At 40.6% G+C, this 19581-nt stretch overlaps 1 protein-coding gene across 4 annotated transcripts in view; it reads left to right on the top strand.

Annotated features, from left to right (window-relative positions):
* The first annotated feature begins 7227 nt into the window (after positions 1-7227).
* Positions 7228-19581, top strand: part of LOC115650399 (fatty acyl-CoA reductase 1) — a 60077-nt gene continuing 47723 nt past the window's right edge. For all 4 annotated transcript variants that reach the window (XM_030560320.1, XM_030560323.1, XM_030560322.1 and 1 more), the window contains exons 1-3: positions 7228-7420; positions 15907-16082; positions 19004-19183. In XM_030560320.1, the coding sequence (XP_030416180.1) occupies positions 7232-7420; positions 15907-16082; positions 19004-19183 (545 nt within the window). In that variant the 5' untranslated portion in view covers positions 7228-7231. The remainder of the gene's footprint in view (positions 7421-15906; positions 16083-19003; positions 19184-19581) is intronic.

The raw sequence follows: 19581 nt of genomic DNA, 5'->3' as shown, positions 1-19581 counted from the left end.
CCCGGCTCCTGGCCACCAGCCTGGGGGGCTCTGCATTTTAATTCTGAGTGAAGCTTCTTAAACATTTTACAAACCTTATTTACTTTACATACAACAATAGTTTAGTGACCGATATATATTATAGACCAGGGGTTGGCAACCTCTGGCACGCAGCTCGCCAGGGTTGGCACTCTGGTGGGCCGGGTGATTTGTTTGCCTGCCGCGTCGGCAGCTTCGGTGGATTGCGGCTCCCACTAGCTGTGGTTTGCTGCTCCAGGCCACTGGGGGCAGCGGGAAGTGGTGCAGGCCACGGGATGTGTTGGCTGTGGCTTCCTGCTGCCCCCTTTGGCCTGGAGCGGTGAACCACGGCCAGTGGGAGCCGCAATCCCCTGAACCTGCTGACGCGGCAGGTAAACAAACCAGCCTGGCCCGCCAGGGTGCTTACCCTGGCGGGCCACGTGCCAGAGGTTGCCAACCCGTTATAGACTTATAGAAAGAGACCTTCTAAAAAGATTAAAATGTATTACTGGCACGCGAAACCTTAAATTAGAGTGAATTAGAGGGTTTGAGCATTGGCCTACTAAACCCATGGTTGTGAGTTCAATCCTTGAGGGGGCCATTTGGGGATTGGTCCTGCTTTGAGCAAGGGGTTGGACTAGATGATCTCCTGAGGTCTCTTCCAACTCTAATAATCTATGACTGTGCTTTGTTGGTGGAACCACTCTCCCACTGACGAAGCTACTGCCCCCTGTTCAGGGTGGCTACATTTTGTCTCCAGGAGAGCTCTCTCCGGGGACAGACGCTACACTGTGCACCATATAAGGGCACAACTGTAGCAGCACAGCTGCGCCATTGTAAGGTGCTCAGTGTAGACATAGCCTAAAACTCCCTGCCCTCTTTGTGCTTTTTGGTATAAGGGACTTTGCTGCGACAGGGAGGTATACTGTCATAGTCATTGAAGGTCAGAAGGGACCACGAAATCATCTAATGTGACCACCTTTATCACAGGCCACCAGCACGCACACACTAATGCCAACAGCTGAAATTAGACCACAGTCTTACTGCCCACTGAACACTATACTATTATATACCAAGACAGAGAATAAAAGAGACCGAAGTGCACCAGTGTCTGAGGCTACCCTATCCACTGTCTGATTTCCTGGCCTCTGATGCTTCAGAGGGAAGAAGACCAGGTGACCTCCCCCTAAAACTTATTCTTGCGGGCATTGAGGGGAATCCTTTCCTGACTACTGCAGGTAACTGTCTGAAGCCCTGAAGCATGAGCTTTAGGAAAATAAGTTATAAACCAGGAGGGACCTCTAGGGCTGTTGAGCCTGTCCTTACCATCACAAGCAACCCCATCATACAGTTAAATTCATCAGTTTGTCCAGCTCTTAAAAAGTGAGGAGTTGTGTAGGCAAACAACTAGGGGAAGGGGCTTGTTCCAGAACCTCACTCTTGTTTGATGGTTAGAACCTTCTTCTAATTTCCAGCCTGAATTTGTTCATGGCCAGTTTATATCCATTTCTTCTTGTGCCTGTATGGCCCTTTAGCTTTAATAGCTATTCACCCTTCTTGCTGTTTACACTTCGCCCACATGTGTTGATGGAAAGTAATCATATCCCCTTTCAGCTGCTTTTTTTGCTAAGCTAAACAAGCTGAGCTCTTCCTCTCTCCTCATAAGATAAGCTATCCATCCCCATAATCATCCTAGTAGCGCTTCTCTTCAGCTATTCTAATTTGAGTTAACCTTTCCTGAACATGGGTGGCCCAGAATTGTACACAATATTCAAGGTCTTACCCAGTTTCTTGTACAATGGCATTAATATTTGTCTATCTCTACTGGAAATACCTCACCTGATGCATCTCAGGATCACTTTTGCCTTTTTTTGCAGCCGCATCACGTCAGTGGTCTGAATTCAGCCAGTGATTGAGCAGTGTACCCAGGTCTCTTTCTTCCTCTGTTTTTCTTCCAACTGATGAGCCTTTAATTTGTAGCAGAAATTCTTAGTATGAATCTTTTAGAGCCAGCAGTTGGCATACCTGGGTCCTGTTTTCACTGAACATTTTTCAAGTATCTACATGTGATCGTGTATTAATGATCTGAACACAAGAACAGCCGTACTGGGTCAGACCAAAGACCCATCTAGCCCAATATCCTGTCTTCCGACAGTGGTCAATTCCAGGTGCCTCAGAGGGAATTAATAGAACAGGTAATCATCAAGTGATACATCCCCTGTCGCCTATTCGCAGCTTCTGGCAAACAGAATCTAGGGACACCATCCCTCCCATCCTGGCTAATAGCCATTAATGGACCTATCCTCCCTGAATTTATCTAGTTCTTTTTGGAAGCGTGTTATAGTCTTGGCCTTCACAACATCCTCTGGCAAAGAGTTCCAAAGGTTGACACTGTGTTGTGTGAAGAAATACTACTTTTTGTTTGTTTTAAACCTGCTGCCTATTAATTTCATTGAGTGACCCCTATTTCTTGTGTTATGAGAAGGAGTAAATAACACCAGTCATGATTTTATAGACCTCTATCAGATACCCCCTTAGTCTCTGTTCCAAGCTGAAAAGTCCCAGTCTTATTAACCTCTCCTGATATGGAAGCCATTCTATACCCCCAATCATTTTTATTGCCCTTTTCTGAACCTTTTCCAATTCCAAAATATCTTTTCTGGGGATGGGACAACCACAGCTGCATGCAGTATTCAAGATGTGGGCATACCATGGATTTATATAGAAGCAATATATTTTCTGTCTTATTATCTAGCCCTTTTTTAATGATTCCCAACATTGTTTGCTTTTTTGACCGCTGCTGCACATTGAGTGAATGTTTTCAGAGAACTGTCCACAATGATTCCCAAGATCTTCCTTGAGTGGTAACAGCTAATTTAGACTTCATCATTTAATGTTTATAGTTGGGATTGTGTTTTCCAATGTGCATTACTTTGCATTTATCAGCATTGACTTTAATCTGCTATTTCATTGCCCAGTCATCCAGTTTTGCAAGATCCTGTTGTAGTCAGCTTTTGACTTAATTATCTTGTAGTTTTGTTTCACCTGCACTATTTACCCCTTTTTCCAGATTGTTTCTGAATATGTTGAATAGGCCTGATCCCAGTAAAAACCTTTGGGAGACATCACTATTTATCTCTGTGCATTCTGAAAACTGATCATTTATTTCTACCCTTTGTTCCCTAGCTTTTAACCAGTGACAAAGAGTCCTGTGGCACCTTATAGACTAACAAAAGTATTGGAGCATAAGCTTTTGTGGGTGAATACCCACTTCGTCAGATGCATGGGTTGATGGATTTCCACTCCACATGGCTAAATGCAGTGCCTTGCATGGTGCGTCTGACAAAGTGGGTTTTCATCCATGAAAGCTTGTGCTCCAATACTTCTGTTAGTCTATAAGGTACAACAGGACTCTCAGTCTGGATCTGTAAAAAGTGACAAACATGGCTGCCCCTCTGATCTTTTAACCAGTTACCAATCCATGAGAGGACCTTCCCTCTTATCCCATGACCACTTACTTTGCTTGAGAGCCTTTGATGAGGAACCTGGTCAAAGGCTTTCTGAAAGTCCAAGTACACTATACTCACTGGATCCCCCTTGTCCACATGCTTGTTGACTCCCTCAAAGAATTCTAGTAGATTGGTGAGGCATGATTTCCCAACAAATTATGTTCATCTGTGTTTGACGATTTTGTTCTTTACTAATAGTTTCAACTGGTTTGCCTGGTACTAAAGTCAGGCTTACCAGCCTGTAATTGCTGGGATGAGCTCTGGATCCCTTTTTAAAAATTGGCATCACCTTAGCTATCTTCCAGTCATTTGGTACAGAAACTGATGTAAATGATAGGTTACAAACAACAGTTAGTAGTTCTGCAATTTCACATTTGAGTTCCTTCAGAACTCTTGGGTGAATACCATCTGGTCCTGGTGTCTTCTAATTGTTTAGATTTGTTCCATAACCATCTCTAATCTCACCTCAGTCTTGGACAGTTCCTCAGATTTGTCGTGTGAAAAGAATGGCTCAGGTTTGGGAATCCCCCTGAGATGTGAAGACAGATACAAAGAATTAATTTAGTTTCTCCGCAATGGCCTTATTGTACTTGAGTGCTCCTTAGCGTCTTGATCGTCCAGTGGCCCCACTGGTTGTTTAGCAGGCTTCTTGCTTTGGATGTGCTTAGCAATTTTTTTTTATTATTGCTTTCTTCGTCTTTGGCTAGTTATTCCTTAAATTCTTTTTGGCCTTCCTAATTCTATTTTTACACTTCATTTGCCAGAGTTTATGCTCCTTTCTATTTTTCTCGTTAGGATTTTAACTTCCACTTTTTAAAGGACGCCTTTTTGTGTCTCACTGCTGCTTTTACTTTGTTGTTTAGCCATGGTGTCACTTTTTTGGTTCTGATTATGTTTTTTAATTTGAGGTATACATTTAAGTTGAGCCCCAATTATGGTATCTTTAAAAAGTTGCCATGCAGCTTGCAGAGATTTCACTTTTGACACTGTACCTTTTAATTTTGGTTTAACTAACTTCCTCATTTTTGTGTAGTCCCTCTTTCTGAAATTAAATACTCCAGAAGCCTAGCACTGTAGCGTTTTCCCTGCCACAGGGATGTTAAAGTTAATTATGTTATGGTCACTCTTACCCAATGTTCTAGCTATAGTCACTTCTTGGACCAGATCTTGCTCTCCACTTGGGACTAAATCAAGAATTGCCTTTCCTCTTGTGGGTTCTAGGGCTAGCTGCTCCAAGAAGCAGTCATTTAAGGTGTCAAACTTCATCTTTGCATCCTGTCCTGAGGTACCCAGTCAATATGGGGATAGTTGAAACAGTCACTATCACCATCCTGGTGAGGTGATCGGTAATATATCTTATCTGCTATAATCTTATTATTAGAGCATGGAATTATTATACATAGAGAGTCTATGGTACCGTTTTGGTTCATTTAAGATTTTTACTTAATTTGTTTTTATACTTTTTTTCCATACATAGTGCCACTCTCCCACCAGCACAACTGGTTCTGTCCTTCCGATATATTTTGTACTCTGGTATTACTGTGTCCCATTGATTATTCTCTTTCCACCAAGTTTCTGTGATGCCAATTATATCAATATCCTCATTTAATACAAGGCACTCTAGTTCACCCATCTTATTATTATCTTCTAGCATTTGTATATAAGCACTTTAAAAACTTGTCGCTTTTTAGCTGTCTGCTGTTACATGATGTAATTGAATGGGACTTCCCCCCCACCACCCGTTCAACTGTTTCTCATCAGATCCTACCTGTATTTTATAATCTTCCATCCTCTCCTCCTTATTGGGACACAGAGAATCTCCATTAATAGATCCTCCCCTAAGGGATGTCTCTGTCTGAACAACATGCTCCTCTGCACCTGTTGGCTTTCCACCAGTCCTTAGTTTAAAAACTGCTCTATGACCTTTTTAATTTTAAGTGCCAGCAGTCTGGTTCCATTTAGGTTTAGGTAACGCCCATCCCTCCTGTATAGGTTCCCCCTTTCCCAGAAGTTTCCCCAGTTCCTAATACATCTGAGCTCCCCCCTACACTATTGTCTCATTTACACCTTTAGACCCTGCAGTTGTCTGTCTAACTGGCCCTGCGTTTGGAACTGGAAACATTTCAGAGAATGCTACCATGGAGGTCCTGGACTTCAATCTCTTACCTAGCAGCCTAAATTTGGCCTCCAAGTCCTCTCTCCTATCCTTCTGTATGTCATTGGTACCTACGTGTACCACGACCACCAGTTTCTTACCAGCACTACACACAAATCTATCTAGATGTCTCAAGATCTGCAGTCCTTGCACCAGACAGGCAAGGAACCGTATAGTTCTCCCGATCATCACAAACCCCGCTATCTATGTTTCTAATGATCAAATCCCCCATAACTATTACCTGTATCTTCATAATAACTGGAGTTCCCTTCCCTGGAAAGTTATCCTCAATGCGAGAGGATACCACGACATCATCTGGAAGGAGGGTCCGAACTATGGAATTATTTTTCTGCTCCAGTTGGATGTTCTCCTTCCCCTCCTCAACAGCACAATGGCTGTCAGACTGGAGGTAGGACCATTCTACGGTGTCCTGGAAAGTCTCATATATGTACCTCTCTGTCTATTTTAGCTCCTCCAGTTCAGCCACTCTGATCTCCAGAGCCCGTACACAGTCTCTTAGGGCCAGGAGCTCCATGCACCAAATGCGCACATACACTACCTGCCCATATCATACATGCTTTATTCAGTGCAATAAACTGAATAGCCCCCACTCTGTTGCTGGACTTCTACCTGCATTCTCTTTTTACTCCTGTAGCTCATTCCTTTGATGTTTAGTTTTTGTCAGGGGGTGGTTTTGGCTTTAAGTTTAAAGAATGTTAAGTATATTTAGCTGCCCCCCCCCCCAACAAACTTACTTGAAGGGTCATGTAAGTGCTCCTCCTTCAGCTTGAGAACTCCCTTGCAGAACTCCCCTGTTAGCCGCTCCTGTTCACTAGCTCCTCCGGCCGCTTAGGAACGGGCTTCCTGAGTAGCCCCGCCCCCTGGTTAAGGATTGATGGATGCTAAAGGACTTGGGGATCAAAACCTCATTAAGAAGCTCTCAGCCTTGCCTGGCAGGCTGCTAGGTTCAGCACACAGTTCCCCAAACAGAGCACGTGACCAGTCCAGCAGCAAGGATACCAAAAACACGCACACTACAGACAACAAACTTACCTTAAACTTTCTGTATCAGCCACCCAGTTTTTATTGGTCCTATAAGTGGTTAATTAAAGTGGGTATATACACTTTTTGTTTATATTGTACAGTCTCTTTAAAACTCCATCTATCTAGCTCTGCAAAGCAGGTGGCTTATTTCACTCAATGAAAAAAGAAAATATTGTTGGCTAAATACTTAGAGCCAGTTCTGAATAACCAAAAACTAAGGGAGAAATTGGGATGGGGCAGAGGGAGAAATCTTGAATTGTGCAAGTGGCATGGATCCAGATCGTGTAAAAGATGTAAAAGGTATTCTGTGAATTGCTTCTAAAACCTATGGCATTTGCTTAAACTTAATACCTACTTGTGTAAGAAGGAAGGGGATACCGATAGATAAAGAATGTGGTCCGTGAGCTACTTTCAACCACAGGACTGAATGTTCATATCTTTGCATTATAATGAAGGAGGTACAGATCTATAGGCCTGCATAAAGTGAGATTTTTCTAATATATTCTTATTAAACTTTAAGGTCATAATGGTATCCATCCCTGAATACTATGAAGGAAAGAATGTCCTCCTCACAGGAGCTACTGGCTTCATGGGAAAGGTGCTTCTGGAAAAGCTACTAAGGTCCTGCCCTAAAGTGAAAGCAGTTTATATATTGGTGAGACATAAAGCAGGACAGATGCCTCAAGAACGAATGGAAGAAATGATCAGCTGTAAGGTATGTCTCTGGAAGCTTTGTGTTAACTGACTAAAGAAGTGATACAAACCGTTTTTCCCCATTATAAAGAAACTTGTGAAATAGTGAGCAACCGTCAACATGTTGGAACAGGTTTTTTGCTGTACAAACTTCCAGATAACTGACTGCTGTGGTATTGATAACTAAATATCAGGATTGCATTGACTTGTAACAAATTTAAAGGAAAATAGACGTCTCCCTCCTGGAGACAGAGGGACACATACAGCAGATGAACATAATGAAGCTTGTTTTCTGCCATTTAAACTTGCGGACAGATACACATTCTTTGAATGTCATATACCATATTATATGCTTTGTTTTTTAAAGTTCTGCTGATGACTTTTTTTGTGCTTTGCATTCAAATGAAAAGCCCAGTGATAAGTTTTACAGTGATGGTAAGAGGATGTACATTTCAAGTGGAGTGTCTTGCCCACTTTCAGCTTTGTTAAAAGGTCTTGTTTTTAATGCAGCTATCTTGTATGTTAGAGTACAAAGCAGTGTTGAAATGTCAAATGGTTGTCATGTAAATGACTTGTGTTTTACAGTCTGCTAATAAAATGTGTAGTCACCTGTAGGGAGATAGTGTTTTCCCTTATGGATAGAGCATTGACCACTGACTCAGGAGACTTGTGTTCTAGTCCCAATTCAGCATCTGGCCTGCTGTATGCCCTGGGACAAGTTACTTCAGCTCTGTGTGCCTTAGTTTCCCTATCTTTAAAATAGGGAGAAAAATCCCTTCTTTTTAGAGTGCTTTGAGGTCTATTGATAGAAAGCACTCTAAGAGCTAGGTAGTATTTATTATTATTATTATTATTATTAGAGCTTCCCCAAGGTGAATTAGCTGGAAGACGGTGTGAAAATATTGGAGAAGATGTAAAATTAAATGTGTGGTTTACAGTGAAATTAAATTACCCTTGTCTACAGTTTCTGTACCACTTAACTATTGTAGTTTAGAAATATGGTCAAATTGGTGCAACCCCTTAGTGTGCATGAAGTTATACTGTATGGAGGAGGTGCTTATCAACATAGCTTATTTCTTTAAACTTACCAAAATAAGCTATGCCCATATTTCAAAATATTCTCAGTAGATTTTTTTATAATAGAGTTGTGGAGGTCTAGCACCCCACATTTCCCATGAATTTTGGTTGGTTAGTAATCTACATTACAGTGTGAGCCTACTATGAAACCTCTTTTCAATTTTGGAATTTCAGTGATTTCTCTTTGACAAAGTAACTGTTAATATTTTGCTACCCTAGGTACTTGGTGCTTTGGGCTAATGAAAGTAAATAATGCTGGAGATGCTGTTTAAAAGTGCAAAGTTTCAAAAAGTTCAGTGAATAGATTGTTGGATCTGGAATAGATCTGGGCAAGGAGAAGTCTGGAGATATATGTGAGAAGGGAGGGACAGGCGGTAGAAACAAAAATGAAACCATTTGAGCAACATATTTCAGAAGTCTTGATCTTTCTGGGTGTAGCCTTCATTGATTTGAGTTCTACCATACTATTCTCTCACTAGAAAGGAAAACCTATAATGGCAGCAGGCTGTAAGCAGACCCAGTTTGAGTCTTTTATCTCATCGATCTCCAAGTTGTGAAGAACGTGTATTAAGGTTATAACAACCAACAGGAATGCACTTTTATGTAGAAATCCATGATTAAATAGTCTTCCTGACTAGTGATTTAAATCAAATCAACCCTGGTTGGCTGGCAGAGTTCTCACTTGCACCTCAGGAGGCTTGGACGTAGCAATAACTGGCAATATAGTAGTATCTGACCTCATCCTAATATCATCTGGCATCTCCTCTGTGTCCAGCACAACTCCACATTTGTACTCCTGTTCAAACACTCCCATGAAGCCTTCCTGTCTTCTGTTACACCACTGTTCTAGGGACTGCTAACAGTAAATGGTATACATTACCCGGGACAATGAGTCACATTTTGAGAGCTAAGGTAAATTGCTCTGAGGAACTCCTCAGAGCAAGGATCAGTGGATTTTAAGAACTTAAGTTTCCCCAGCGTTGCTCCTCCTCCTCCTCCTTGCTGATGTCCATATCTTGGGAATAGATGTAGTACTCTAATTAGTTGGGCAAATTTATTTTGTCTGAATCTCTTCTCTCCCCCTCCCCCCCCCCCCAAATAAATAAATAAATAAAAGATCTCGGGTTAAATAAAACATTTCATTAACTTGTGTCTAGTTTACATTGTTGTGGTCAAAACAAAACTTGAGAGATGCTGAAATACAGCACAACTAAATATTAATAGAAGCAGAAATAAGAATTTGGGCGTGTCCTCTCCTACCTCCCAGGTGACTGCATAAAGTCTCAATGAATGTATATCTATGTATTTATACAAAGTAAAATAGCTTCAACAGGAGAGACTGGGACACCCACCCCAGAATACCATATAACCTGGTGGTTAGGATGTTCAGGTAGGATCAGGGAGTCCTGTGTTCAAATCCTTGCTCCAGAGTGGGGATTTGAACCTGGGTTCCCCATATCCCAGGTGAGTGCCCTAACTGCTGTGATAAAGGTTATATCAAGACACAACCAATAACAACAAGCTTGAAATGAAATGTTTTTTAACTTTTTTCAATTCACTGAACCTTAAGTTCAGTTCAGATTGAATTGAACAACTTTCAATCTTCCAGAACTGCCAGCAAACTGACAAATCAGTTATTCATACAGTTCTAACTGTAATCTCCCTGAGGGACTCCCTAGGGAAGCAATTGGAAAGACCTGAGTTAAGACTCTGTGGGGCTGTCATGTATCAGGCATTATCTTAACAGGTGTTTTGAGTTTGCTGGATCCCACAGGTTTGTGTTTTGGCTGTCAACTTCTGCATTCTGGAAGGCTGCAAGGTACTTGCAGCTAAACAGCATTGGCTCCCTTGTTTATGGACTATTTTTTGTTAAAGAATTTCCTGTCTAGAGAGAGTAGTGGCAGCTGGGAGGAATGACTGAAGGACCCTTCTTAAGAGGGCTTCCGGGACACACTTTGCTGTTTTAGTTGGGATTGGTCCTGCTTTGAGCAGGTGGTTGGACTAGATAACCTCCTGAGGTCCCTTCCAACCCTGATATTCTGTATTTCTATGATTCTATGACTAGTGGCTTCCAGCCTCTCCCTGCCCCAGTACAGTTGGAGGGGTTATGGGAAGAATCATGGGACTGGAAGGCACCTCAAGAGGTCATCTTAATCCAGTCCCGTACCCTCATAGCAGGACTAACTACACCTCTACCCCATTATAACGCCACCCAATATAACACTAATTTGGATATAAAGCAGTAAAGCAGCGCTTGGGTGGGAGAGCGAGGGGGGGCTGTGCACTCCGGTGGATCAAATCAAGTTCAATATAATGCGGTAAGATTTTTTTTGGCTCCCGAGGACAGAGTTATGTTGAGGTTGAGGTGTATTATCTAGATTATAGACCATTCTTGATGGGTGTTTGTCTAATCTGCTCTTAAAAATCTCCAATGATGCATATTCCACAAGCTCCCTAGGCAATTTGTTCCAGTGCTTAACCACCCTGACAGGAAGTTTATCGTAATGTCCAACCTAAACTGCCCTTGCTTCTTGTCCTATCCTCAGGTTATGGAGAAATTTTTTTCCCTTCTTCCTTGTAACAACCTTTTACGTACTTGAAAACTCTTATCATATCTGCGGTCAATCTTCTCTTCTCCAGACTAAACAGACCCAGTTTTTTCAATCTTCCCTCATAAGTTGTGTTTTCTAGACCTTTAATCATTTTTGTTGCTCTTCTCTGGACTTTCTCCAATTTGTTCACATCTTTCCCGGGATATGGTGCCTAGAACTGGATAAAATACTTCAGTTGAGGCCTAATCAGCACCGAGTATAGAGGAAGAATTACTTATCGTGTCTTGCTTACAACAGGCCTTCTAATACATCCCAGAATGTTTGCTTTATTTGCAAGTGTTACACTGTTGACTCATATTTAGATTGTGATCCACTATGACCCCGGATCCCTTTTCTGCAGTACTCCTTTGCAGGCAGTCATTTCCCATTTTGTATGTGTGCAATTGATTTTTCTTTTAAGTGGAGTATTTTGAATTTGTCCTTATTGAATTTCATCCTGTTTACTTAGACTACTTCTCCAATTTGTCCAGATCATTTTGAATTTTAATTCTGTCCTCCAAAGCACTTGCAACCCCTTCCAGCTTGGTATCATCTGCAAACTTTATAAGTGTACTCTCTATGCCATTATCTAAATCATTGATGAAGATTTTGAACAGAACCGGACCCAGAACTGATCCCTGCAGGACCCCACTGGATATGCCACTGATAACTACTCTCTGGGAACAGTTTTCCAAACAGTTATGCAGCCAACTTACAGTAGTTCCATCTAGGTTGTGTTTCCTAGTTTGTTTATGAGAAGGTCATGCAAGACAGCATCAAAAGCCTTACTAAAGTCAAGATATGCCACATCTACTGCTTCCCCTCTATCCACAAGGCTTGTTACCCTGTCAAAGAAAGTTGTTAGGTTGGTTTGAGACAATTTGTTCTTGACCATGCATGCTGACTATTGCTTATCACCTCATTATCTTCTAAATATTTGCAAATTGATTGCTTAATTATTTGCTCCTGGTACTGAAGTTAAGCTGACTGGACAACCTGGGGAATTACAGACCTTATGTCTTTAGACTGGCACTATATTTGCCTTTTTTGAAGTCCTCTGGATTCTCTCCATCTTCCAGAGATAATCACTGATGTCTCAGGTATCTCCTCAGTCAGCTCCTTGAATATTCTAGGATGTATTTTATCAGGCCCTTGTGACATGAAGACATCTAACTTGTCCAAGTAATTTTTAACCTGTTTCCCTATTTTAGTCTTTGATCCTACCTCATTTTCACTGACATTCACTATGTTAGATGTCCAATCACTGCTAACCTTTTTGGTGAAAACTGAAACAGAAATGATTTAGTACTTCTGCCATTTCCACATTTTCTGTTGTTGTTTGTCTCTCACCCCTTTCCCCTGCCCCAATTGAGTAATGAGCCTACCTTGTCCTTTGTCGTCATCTTGCTTCTAATGTATTTGTAGAATGTTTTCTTGTTAGCCTTTATGTCTCTAGCTAGTTTAATCTCATTTTGTGCCTTGGTCTTTCTAATCTTGTCCTACATACTTGTGGTGTTTAACATTCATCCTTTGTAATTTGATCTATTTTCCACTTTTTGTGGGACTCTTTTGAGTTTCAGAAAATTGAAGATCTGGGTAAGCCGAACTGTCTATCTTTCCTACTCAGTGGGGTAGTTTGCTCTTGTGCCCTTAAATTCTCTTTGAAAAACTGCCCACTCTCTTAAACTGTTTTCCCCCTTAGACTTGCTTCCCATGGGATCTTACCTACCAACTTCCTGAGTTTGCTAACATCTGCCTTTTTGAAATCCATTGGTTTTTATTGTGCTGTTTTCTCTCCTACCATTCCTTAGAATCATGAGCTCTACCATTTCATGAAAACTTTCACCTAAGCTGCCTTCCACTTTCAAATTATCAGCCAGTTCCTCCCCATTTTAACTGATTAAAGAAAACTGATTTACTATCAGTTCATGCCTTCTGTGTAACTATATTGGCATTCAGCCAACTTCTCTCCTATTCCAATTGAAGTAACTTTGAGGAACAAAGAACCTCTGTTAAATCCAGAAGCATGGCGGCTGTTCTCAATTCCTTCTGGGGATACAGGAATCAAGAGTTCAGGAACATTTAAATCCTAGTCAGATGCTTAGCCACTTCATTGGATTTCATTTACTGCTTCAGTTGCCATTTGGTTATAGAAACTAAGGAGTCTTTCCTTTTTTATTCTTTTCAGCTTTACTCTACCACCATGCACTGACCTGTATAATGGTATAGTCAAGAATAGCAGTTGTGTTTTAAGCTCGAAGAAGTCTCAGGTTGACCAAATAACTTCTGATGTGTCTATATAAATGTGAAGAGAACTCAGCACAAAGCTATGTCTAGAGCAGTGGTGAGCAACCTGCAGACAATCAGAGTAATCTGATTGCAGGCTGCGAGACATTTTGCTGGCGTTGACCATCTGCATTGGTCCCTGTGGCTTGCTGCTTCCCACAGCTCCCATTGGCCGGGGACGGCGAACTGCAGCCACTGGGATCAGTGGCGGGCCATGCCTGTGGACAATCAACATTTGCAAAATACCTCACGGCCTGCAATCAGATTACCCCCAATGGGTAATGGTTCTCGCATGGTTCTCGCCACTAGTCTAGAGAGATTCTTCACATGATCTGACATCTTTAACTCTGATTTGCAGTAGCACTTTATATGTTCAAAAAGTAGTATTTGAAAAGCATAGACGTCACCATTACTTGTTTTGCAAAATTAGGTGTCTTAGCAAAGTTATACCCCCTTTTCATGGAAAGCACAACCTTGAAAGCTCAGTCTTTAAACAACACTTTCAGTAGTAGTAGTTGCTACCTAACTGGAGGCTTCTTTCATTTTTGTTAATGTGATGTTGGATTAAAACATTTTGATATGGTGTTCTGTTCAAATTGATGTTAATCTAAACTGAGCTTCCTGTCTGACTGGGATATTGACGTAAACGCTAAGGTTCTGTTGTACTGATACATTAAAACCATAGCATGTTGAACTTCCATTGCTGTTAGTTTGTTACCCCTGTAAATTTTCTGGGCATCTAATGGAGAGGAAAAAGACAAGGATTTTGTATTTGTATGTAATACACCAAATATATGGTGATAATCCATGCAATTAAAATACAGATGTGATTAACACATTTATTGTACCTCTCTAACAGCCTCATGTCATGGTATATTTCCCCAATCTGAACCTTAGAGTCCAAAAGTTGGGTACCAGCATGAATTCCTCTAAGCTTAATTACCAGCTTAGATCTGATAAGCTGCCACCAATCAGGAATTCCAGTGCCTGATACACTCTGGTCCCCCCAAAACCTTCCCTGGGGACCCCCAAGACCCAGACCCCCTGGATCTTAACACAAGGAAAGTAAACCCCTTTCCTCACTATTGCCTTTCCTAGGATTTCCCTCTCTGGGTTACCCTGGAAGATTACCATGATTCAAACTCCTTGAATCTTAAAACAGGGGGGAATGTCCCCCCCCCTTCTCCCTCACCCAGAGGCAAAACAGATTCAAGCTCCATGAATCTAAAACAAAGGGATTCCCCTTCCTTCCCTCCCTCCCTCCCTCCCTGTTAAGTACAGACTCAATTCCTTGAGTCTCAACAAGGGGGAAAAATCAGACAGGTCTTAAAAGTAAAACTTTTTATTAAAAGAAAGAAAAAAGTAAAAGGTGTCTCTGTACTTTAGATGGTAAAAGTTACAGGGTCTGTCAGCTTATAGAAACTGGAGAAAAAGCCGCCTCCAACAGAAATACAATTTAAAATACTTCCAGCAAACTACACATTTGCAAATACAGAAACAATCAAAAGACTATAACCACCTTTCTTACTAAAATACTCACTATAAAAACTGTAGCAGGGAGATTGGCAAGAAAACTGGTTGCCCGTCTAGTCCCTTCCAGGACCCAGAGAGAACAAAGCCAAACCCAAAAACACAAACAAAGGCTTCCCTCCACCGAGATTTGAAAGTATCTTGTCTCCTGATTGGTCTCCTGGTCAGGTGTTTGGTTCCCTGTTTGTTAACCCTTTACAGGTAAAAGAGACATTAACCCTTAACTATCTGTTTATGACACCTCATTTTTCATCTGCCTACTAAACTGTTGTTCCTGGGATTTACTCTGACATTCCAACCCATTGAGCAATCTTAAATCCTCCCGTCTCTTTTGCAACTACCTGCAAGAGAAGTGAGGTTTTTATTCATTCTTTGTCAATTGTGAAATTTTCCCCAGAATGACACCTGGCTTAAGCCCATGGTGTGTGTTCATTCTTGGATCATCAACACATCTTCTAGACCTAAATGTCATGGGATTAAAGACTGATATCTGGAGTCCTCTCACTTCTAGACTGTAGTATTATACAGGGGAAGATGTTTTGCTTTTTAGCTCTGAATGGGCCAGAGATGATAGACTGTAAGTTGACTATAGCTACTTTAGTTAATTTTTAAATGCTTTCTGTGGCTCTGTTGGAGCCCTGAGCATTTGGACTTGTGGGAGCTTAAGGAGTTTAGCTTTAAGGACAGGAAAAGTAGTTCCAATAAATAAAGTTGAAAAAAAATAAAAGCGTCATGCATGTTCAGCTTTATCATTAACTTGGAATGACCTGCAAAATTCACTGACTGCTTTGCCAGTTGAATAACTTGCCCATCCCAACTTGTACTGATATGTGATATGAAATTTTACAATCATATTTTTAGTATCCATTATGTTTGAGGGAAATAAAACTCCATGTTATAGGCAGAAAATATTTTTAGTTAATTGCCCCCTTTCCTGCTACATTTAAAAAAAAAAAAAAAAAAAAGCTCATTTCTGAAATCTTTGTGTGAATTTTTATTTTTAGTCCTGATTTTCTTTTGACAGCTCTTTGACAGGTTAAGAGATGAACAGCCTGAATTTAAAGAGAAAATAATAGCAGTTCCTAGTGAACTTACGCAGTCTGAACTGGACCTTAGTGAGCAGGACAAAGAAAAGCTCATAGACTGCATTAATATTGTATTCCATTGTGCTGCTACAGTCAGATTCAATGAAACACTGAGGTGAGTATAAAGCTTGATATATATATAAAAAAAAAACTAATGTAATTTAATTATATTAGTGTATTCCTCAAGAGAACACCAGCTTGAAAATAACATTTATCTGCAAAATCTTATAAACAAACAAAAACCCTTGGTTCTTCCTGAATTTCACTGCATATAGAGTCAATTTAATTTTTTTCCTCTGTATAAAGAAACTCCCCAAGAAGCTTTTAACCCTTAGGATTTAAAGGATAAGTATAAAGGTCCATCATTGAGGAAAGACCAATATGAAGATTGTGCCAGGCCCCAGGCTTGGTACAGGCACAAGGTGTACAGAAAGTTAAGTTATGTTGCTGCTTGTACTGGTCTTGGCACCTTCATGTGTCTTGTGAGCTCCTGCTGTGATGGCTCCTGATATATGTCTAGCTGGTGGATAATAAATGGATGTGGATGGGCTAGAGCAAGATTCATCTGGCTCAGCAGTTGAGCTGAACCACCACCCATTTCATGAACCACTCATGGAAAGAGTGCACAGGTATATGTAATTTCATGGTCAGCCTTTTTGGAAGGTAAGGGTGTACTGAGAACAAAAATGTTCTCGTTCTGAGGGTATGGGGATAAAATTCTAGCTCTTGCTGCTTCATCTGACAGTGGGGTCAGAGAATCAAATATATGCTAAGGGTGGGGGCAGGGGAAGAGAAGATATGTGATGAGGTGGAAGGAGAAAGTAATGGCAGAGGGATAGCAATACACATTAGAGGAAGTGTGGGGAGAAATAAGAAATAAAAAGGAGAAGAGTGAGGTGAAAACTACTAGGAAGATTTCTAAAGAGATTGAGGGGAAAACTACTGAAAGCTTAAAGAAAAGACTTTTGTAGGAGAAAAGGACTAACAAAAGCAAAAGAGATAAAGTAAGCTTTGGTATATCCATTTTTAGTAGAAATTTTTTTAATATTGAAATGTTACAGTACATTTTTGACATTTATTGCTATATGAAAAATCTCTCTTCAGGAAGGAGGAGGGAAAGAAACTTGGCCATATTAGAGTGAAAGGCAGGGTTAGGAACCCCTCGTTTCTGAGTCCCTGCAAATACTGATCATGGCCCTCTGGGACTGCTACATGATGAAAATGAGCAAACCCCCTTTTTATACTTCTCACAAATTCTTTTAATTAGGCGGTTCCCTTGTGTCACTAGCATAAGAATTTAGCTAAAGAGCTAGGTTTACAGAGGCCTTTAGTGGTGAAAAATCCTTCTGGATTGGGGACATGATGCCTCAAGCCTCCTGTAATTTCCACTCTGCTGGCAGATCTGGAATCTCCTGAAGCAGAACACAAGTGGACGGAGCTGGCTGGGAAGGGCTACTGGAAGTGTGCTGAACTGATATTTCTCTTGGGCAGTCTTCGCTGACAAGTCCCCCTAGGAAGCCCTTGGTCAGAACTTAATTCGCTGCTGTTGAGTCTCTGCCTCATCTCTCTCCTGCACCCAGAGAGTTGACTCAAACTCAAAATATTCATCTTCTGAACTAAAAAGCAAGCACAGAACATGTTTGGACTTTGTTTCAGAACTTTTTCCATTTCCTAAGTTAGAAATGCAGGGAATTTTTCATGGGTCAATTCTTTTGGTCTTTTGAAAGCGCTGAAGATTGAAGCCAAAATAGGTTATGAAAAAATCTAACACTTGTTTAGATAACATTTAACTTGGTCCTGCTAGTGAAGGCAGGGGAGTGGACTCGATGACCTTTCAAGGTCCCTTCCAGTTCTAGGAGATAGCTATATCTCCTATTATTATTTATTATTATTTTGTAAAATGATTGTGCTTTTGCTGCAATGGAGTGGGGATTGTTTGAAAAATTGATATGAGATTACTGAAAAACTGTGATCTCTATGTAACTCTACTTATGTTAAAGCAAAAAAAACCAAAAAACCCTCAAACTTATATTCAATATTAATATAACACTTTATCCCAGCAAAATTTTGACAACCTTATAAATAGTCCACCAGTATTACTGAAATGCCAGTCAGGGGAGGAAGGCAACAGCCCATAGTAATATAATAGAAATGGAAAGAATACCTTACTTATGTGAAATTTTATAGGTGAAATTTGTGTGTCCAGAAAGTCACAGCCCAGATACTAGCTAAATTAAATTTGCATTCATCCCTAGCCTTTCGGAAAGTGCCATGGAAATTTTAATTAGAAGCAATCAATACCGTGGTATCTTTGGTTGCCTTCCTCTATACAAGACCCCATGACTAACATAATGCCCATCCTTCCCCCAACCCTCCCCCGCATATCTGGTTATTACCTGAGCACTGACTCAGAAGGGAGAGTTTCACCTATTGACTTGCCAACATGAAGTCTTTGGAGACCTCCCACTGAAGTATTGACCAGGGCAGATCTTGCCTAGCTTGATGTGTTAACTGCCTGATGTGGATGGCTCTGCAGGTTTATATATGAATATCTATTGATACCGGGTTAGACACCTTGTGTGAGGGTCAGAGGTGAAGAAAACAAGAGAGCTTAGCATTATAGATTGCATGTAAACATTTTTCACTCCCTTGTTTTTAGTTGAGAAGAATTTTATTTTAGGAAAATAAAGAAGTTTCATAACTTGACTAGAGTGTATGCCATATAAGCAGAGGAATTTTTTTAGATGGTACACAAAGATGGAACTAAAAACAGTGGCATGAAATTAGTGAAAACTAGTCTGAGTACTTAAAAACTTCCATATTATGGGTTCTGAGACTGGAACAGTCTTGCAAGGAAAGTGGTGCAAGCCATTTCTAGGGACACCTGAAAATCAACTGGACAAGATGTGGGAAAATGTTATGTCTGCGTTGGTAGAGGGATGTGAATAGATGACCACATGAGACTTTTCATCTCAATTTATGATTCTCTGACATGATTACTCTTACTCATCTTCATTTGTCTATTTTCTTTAACAGAGATGCTGTTCAGTTAAATGTGATTGCCACACAACAGCTCATCATCTTGGCCCAGCGAATGAAGAATTTGGAGGTGTTCATGCATGTTTCAACAGCATATGCTTATTGCAATCGAAAGCACATTGAAGAAATCATATATCCACCCCCTGTTGACCCCAAGAAACTGATAGGTTCTTTGGAGTATGTTTTGAATCTTTATGGTTTTTTCCTGACTAATCCACACCCACTTGCTGTTCTCTTCTCGAGTACTATTACACATTGATAAAAGGCTTTGAAAAGCATAATATAAAAAAACTATAACATGGGTGAGGCAATTATCTCCATTTTACAGATAAGGAAACTAAGGTATAGGAAGGTCGTGACTTATTTTAGATCACTTACTCAAGAATTGAGATAAATGTCTGTTTTTCCATACAGAATACTACCTCCTCAAAGCCAAATGATAAATATTGAATATATCAAACTAAACATACAATTAGATGCCAAAAGTTAAAACCATCTAAAGCACTAGCAACCCTATAAAACCCCATCAAGCAATCCTAATAAAAAGATAGTGTCTATTATTTAGCAATTCAATA

The sequence above is a fragment of the Gopherus evgoodei genome, chromosome 4, assembly GCF_007399415.2.
Source record: "Gopherus evgoodei ecotype Sinaloan lineage chromosome 4, rGopEvg1_v1.p, whole genome shotgun sequence".
NCBI lineage: Eukaryota > Metazoa > Chordata > Testudines > Testudinidae > Gopherus > Gopherus evgoodei.
The sequence above is the reverse complement of the archived record's forward strand: the minus strand, read 5'-3'. Positions and strand labels throughout refer to the sequence as shown.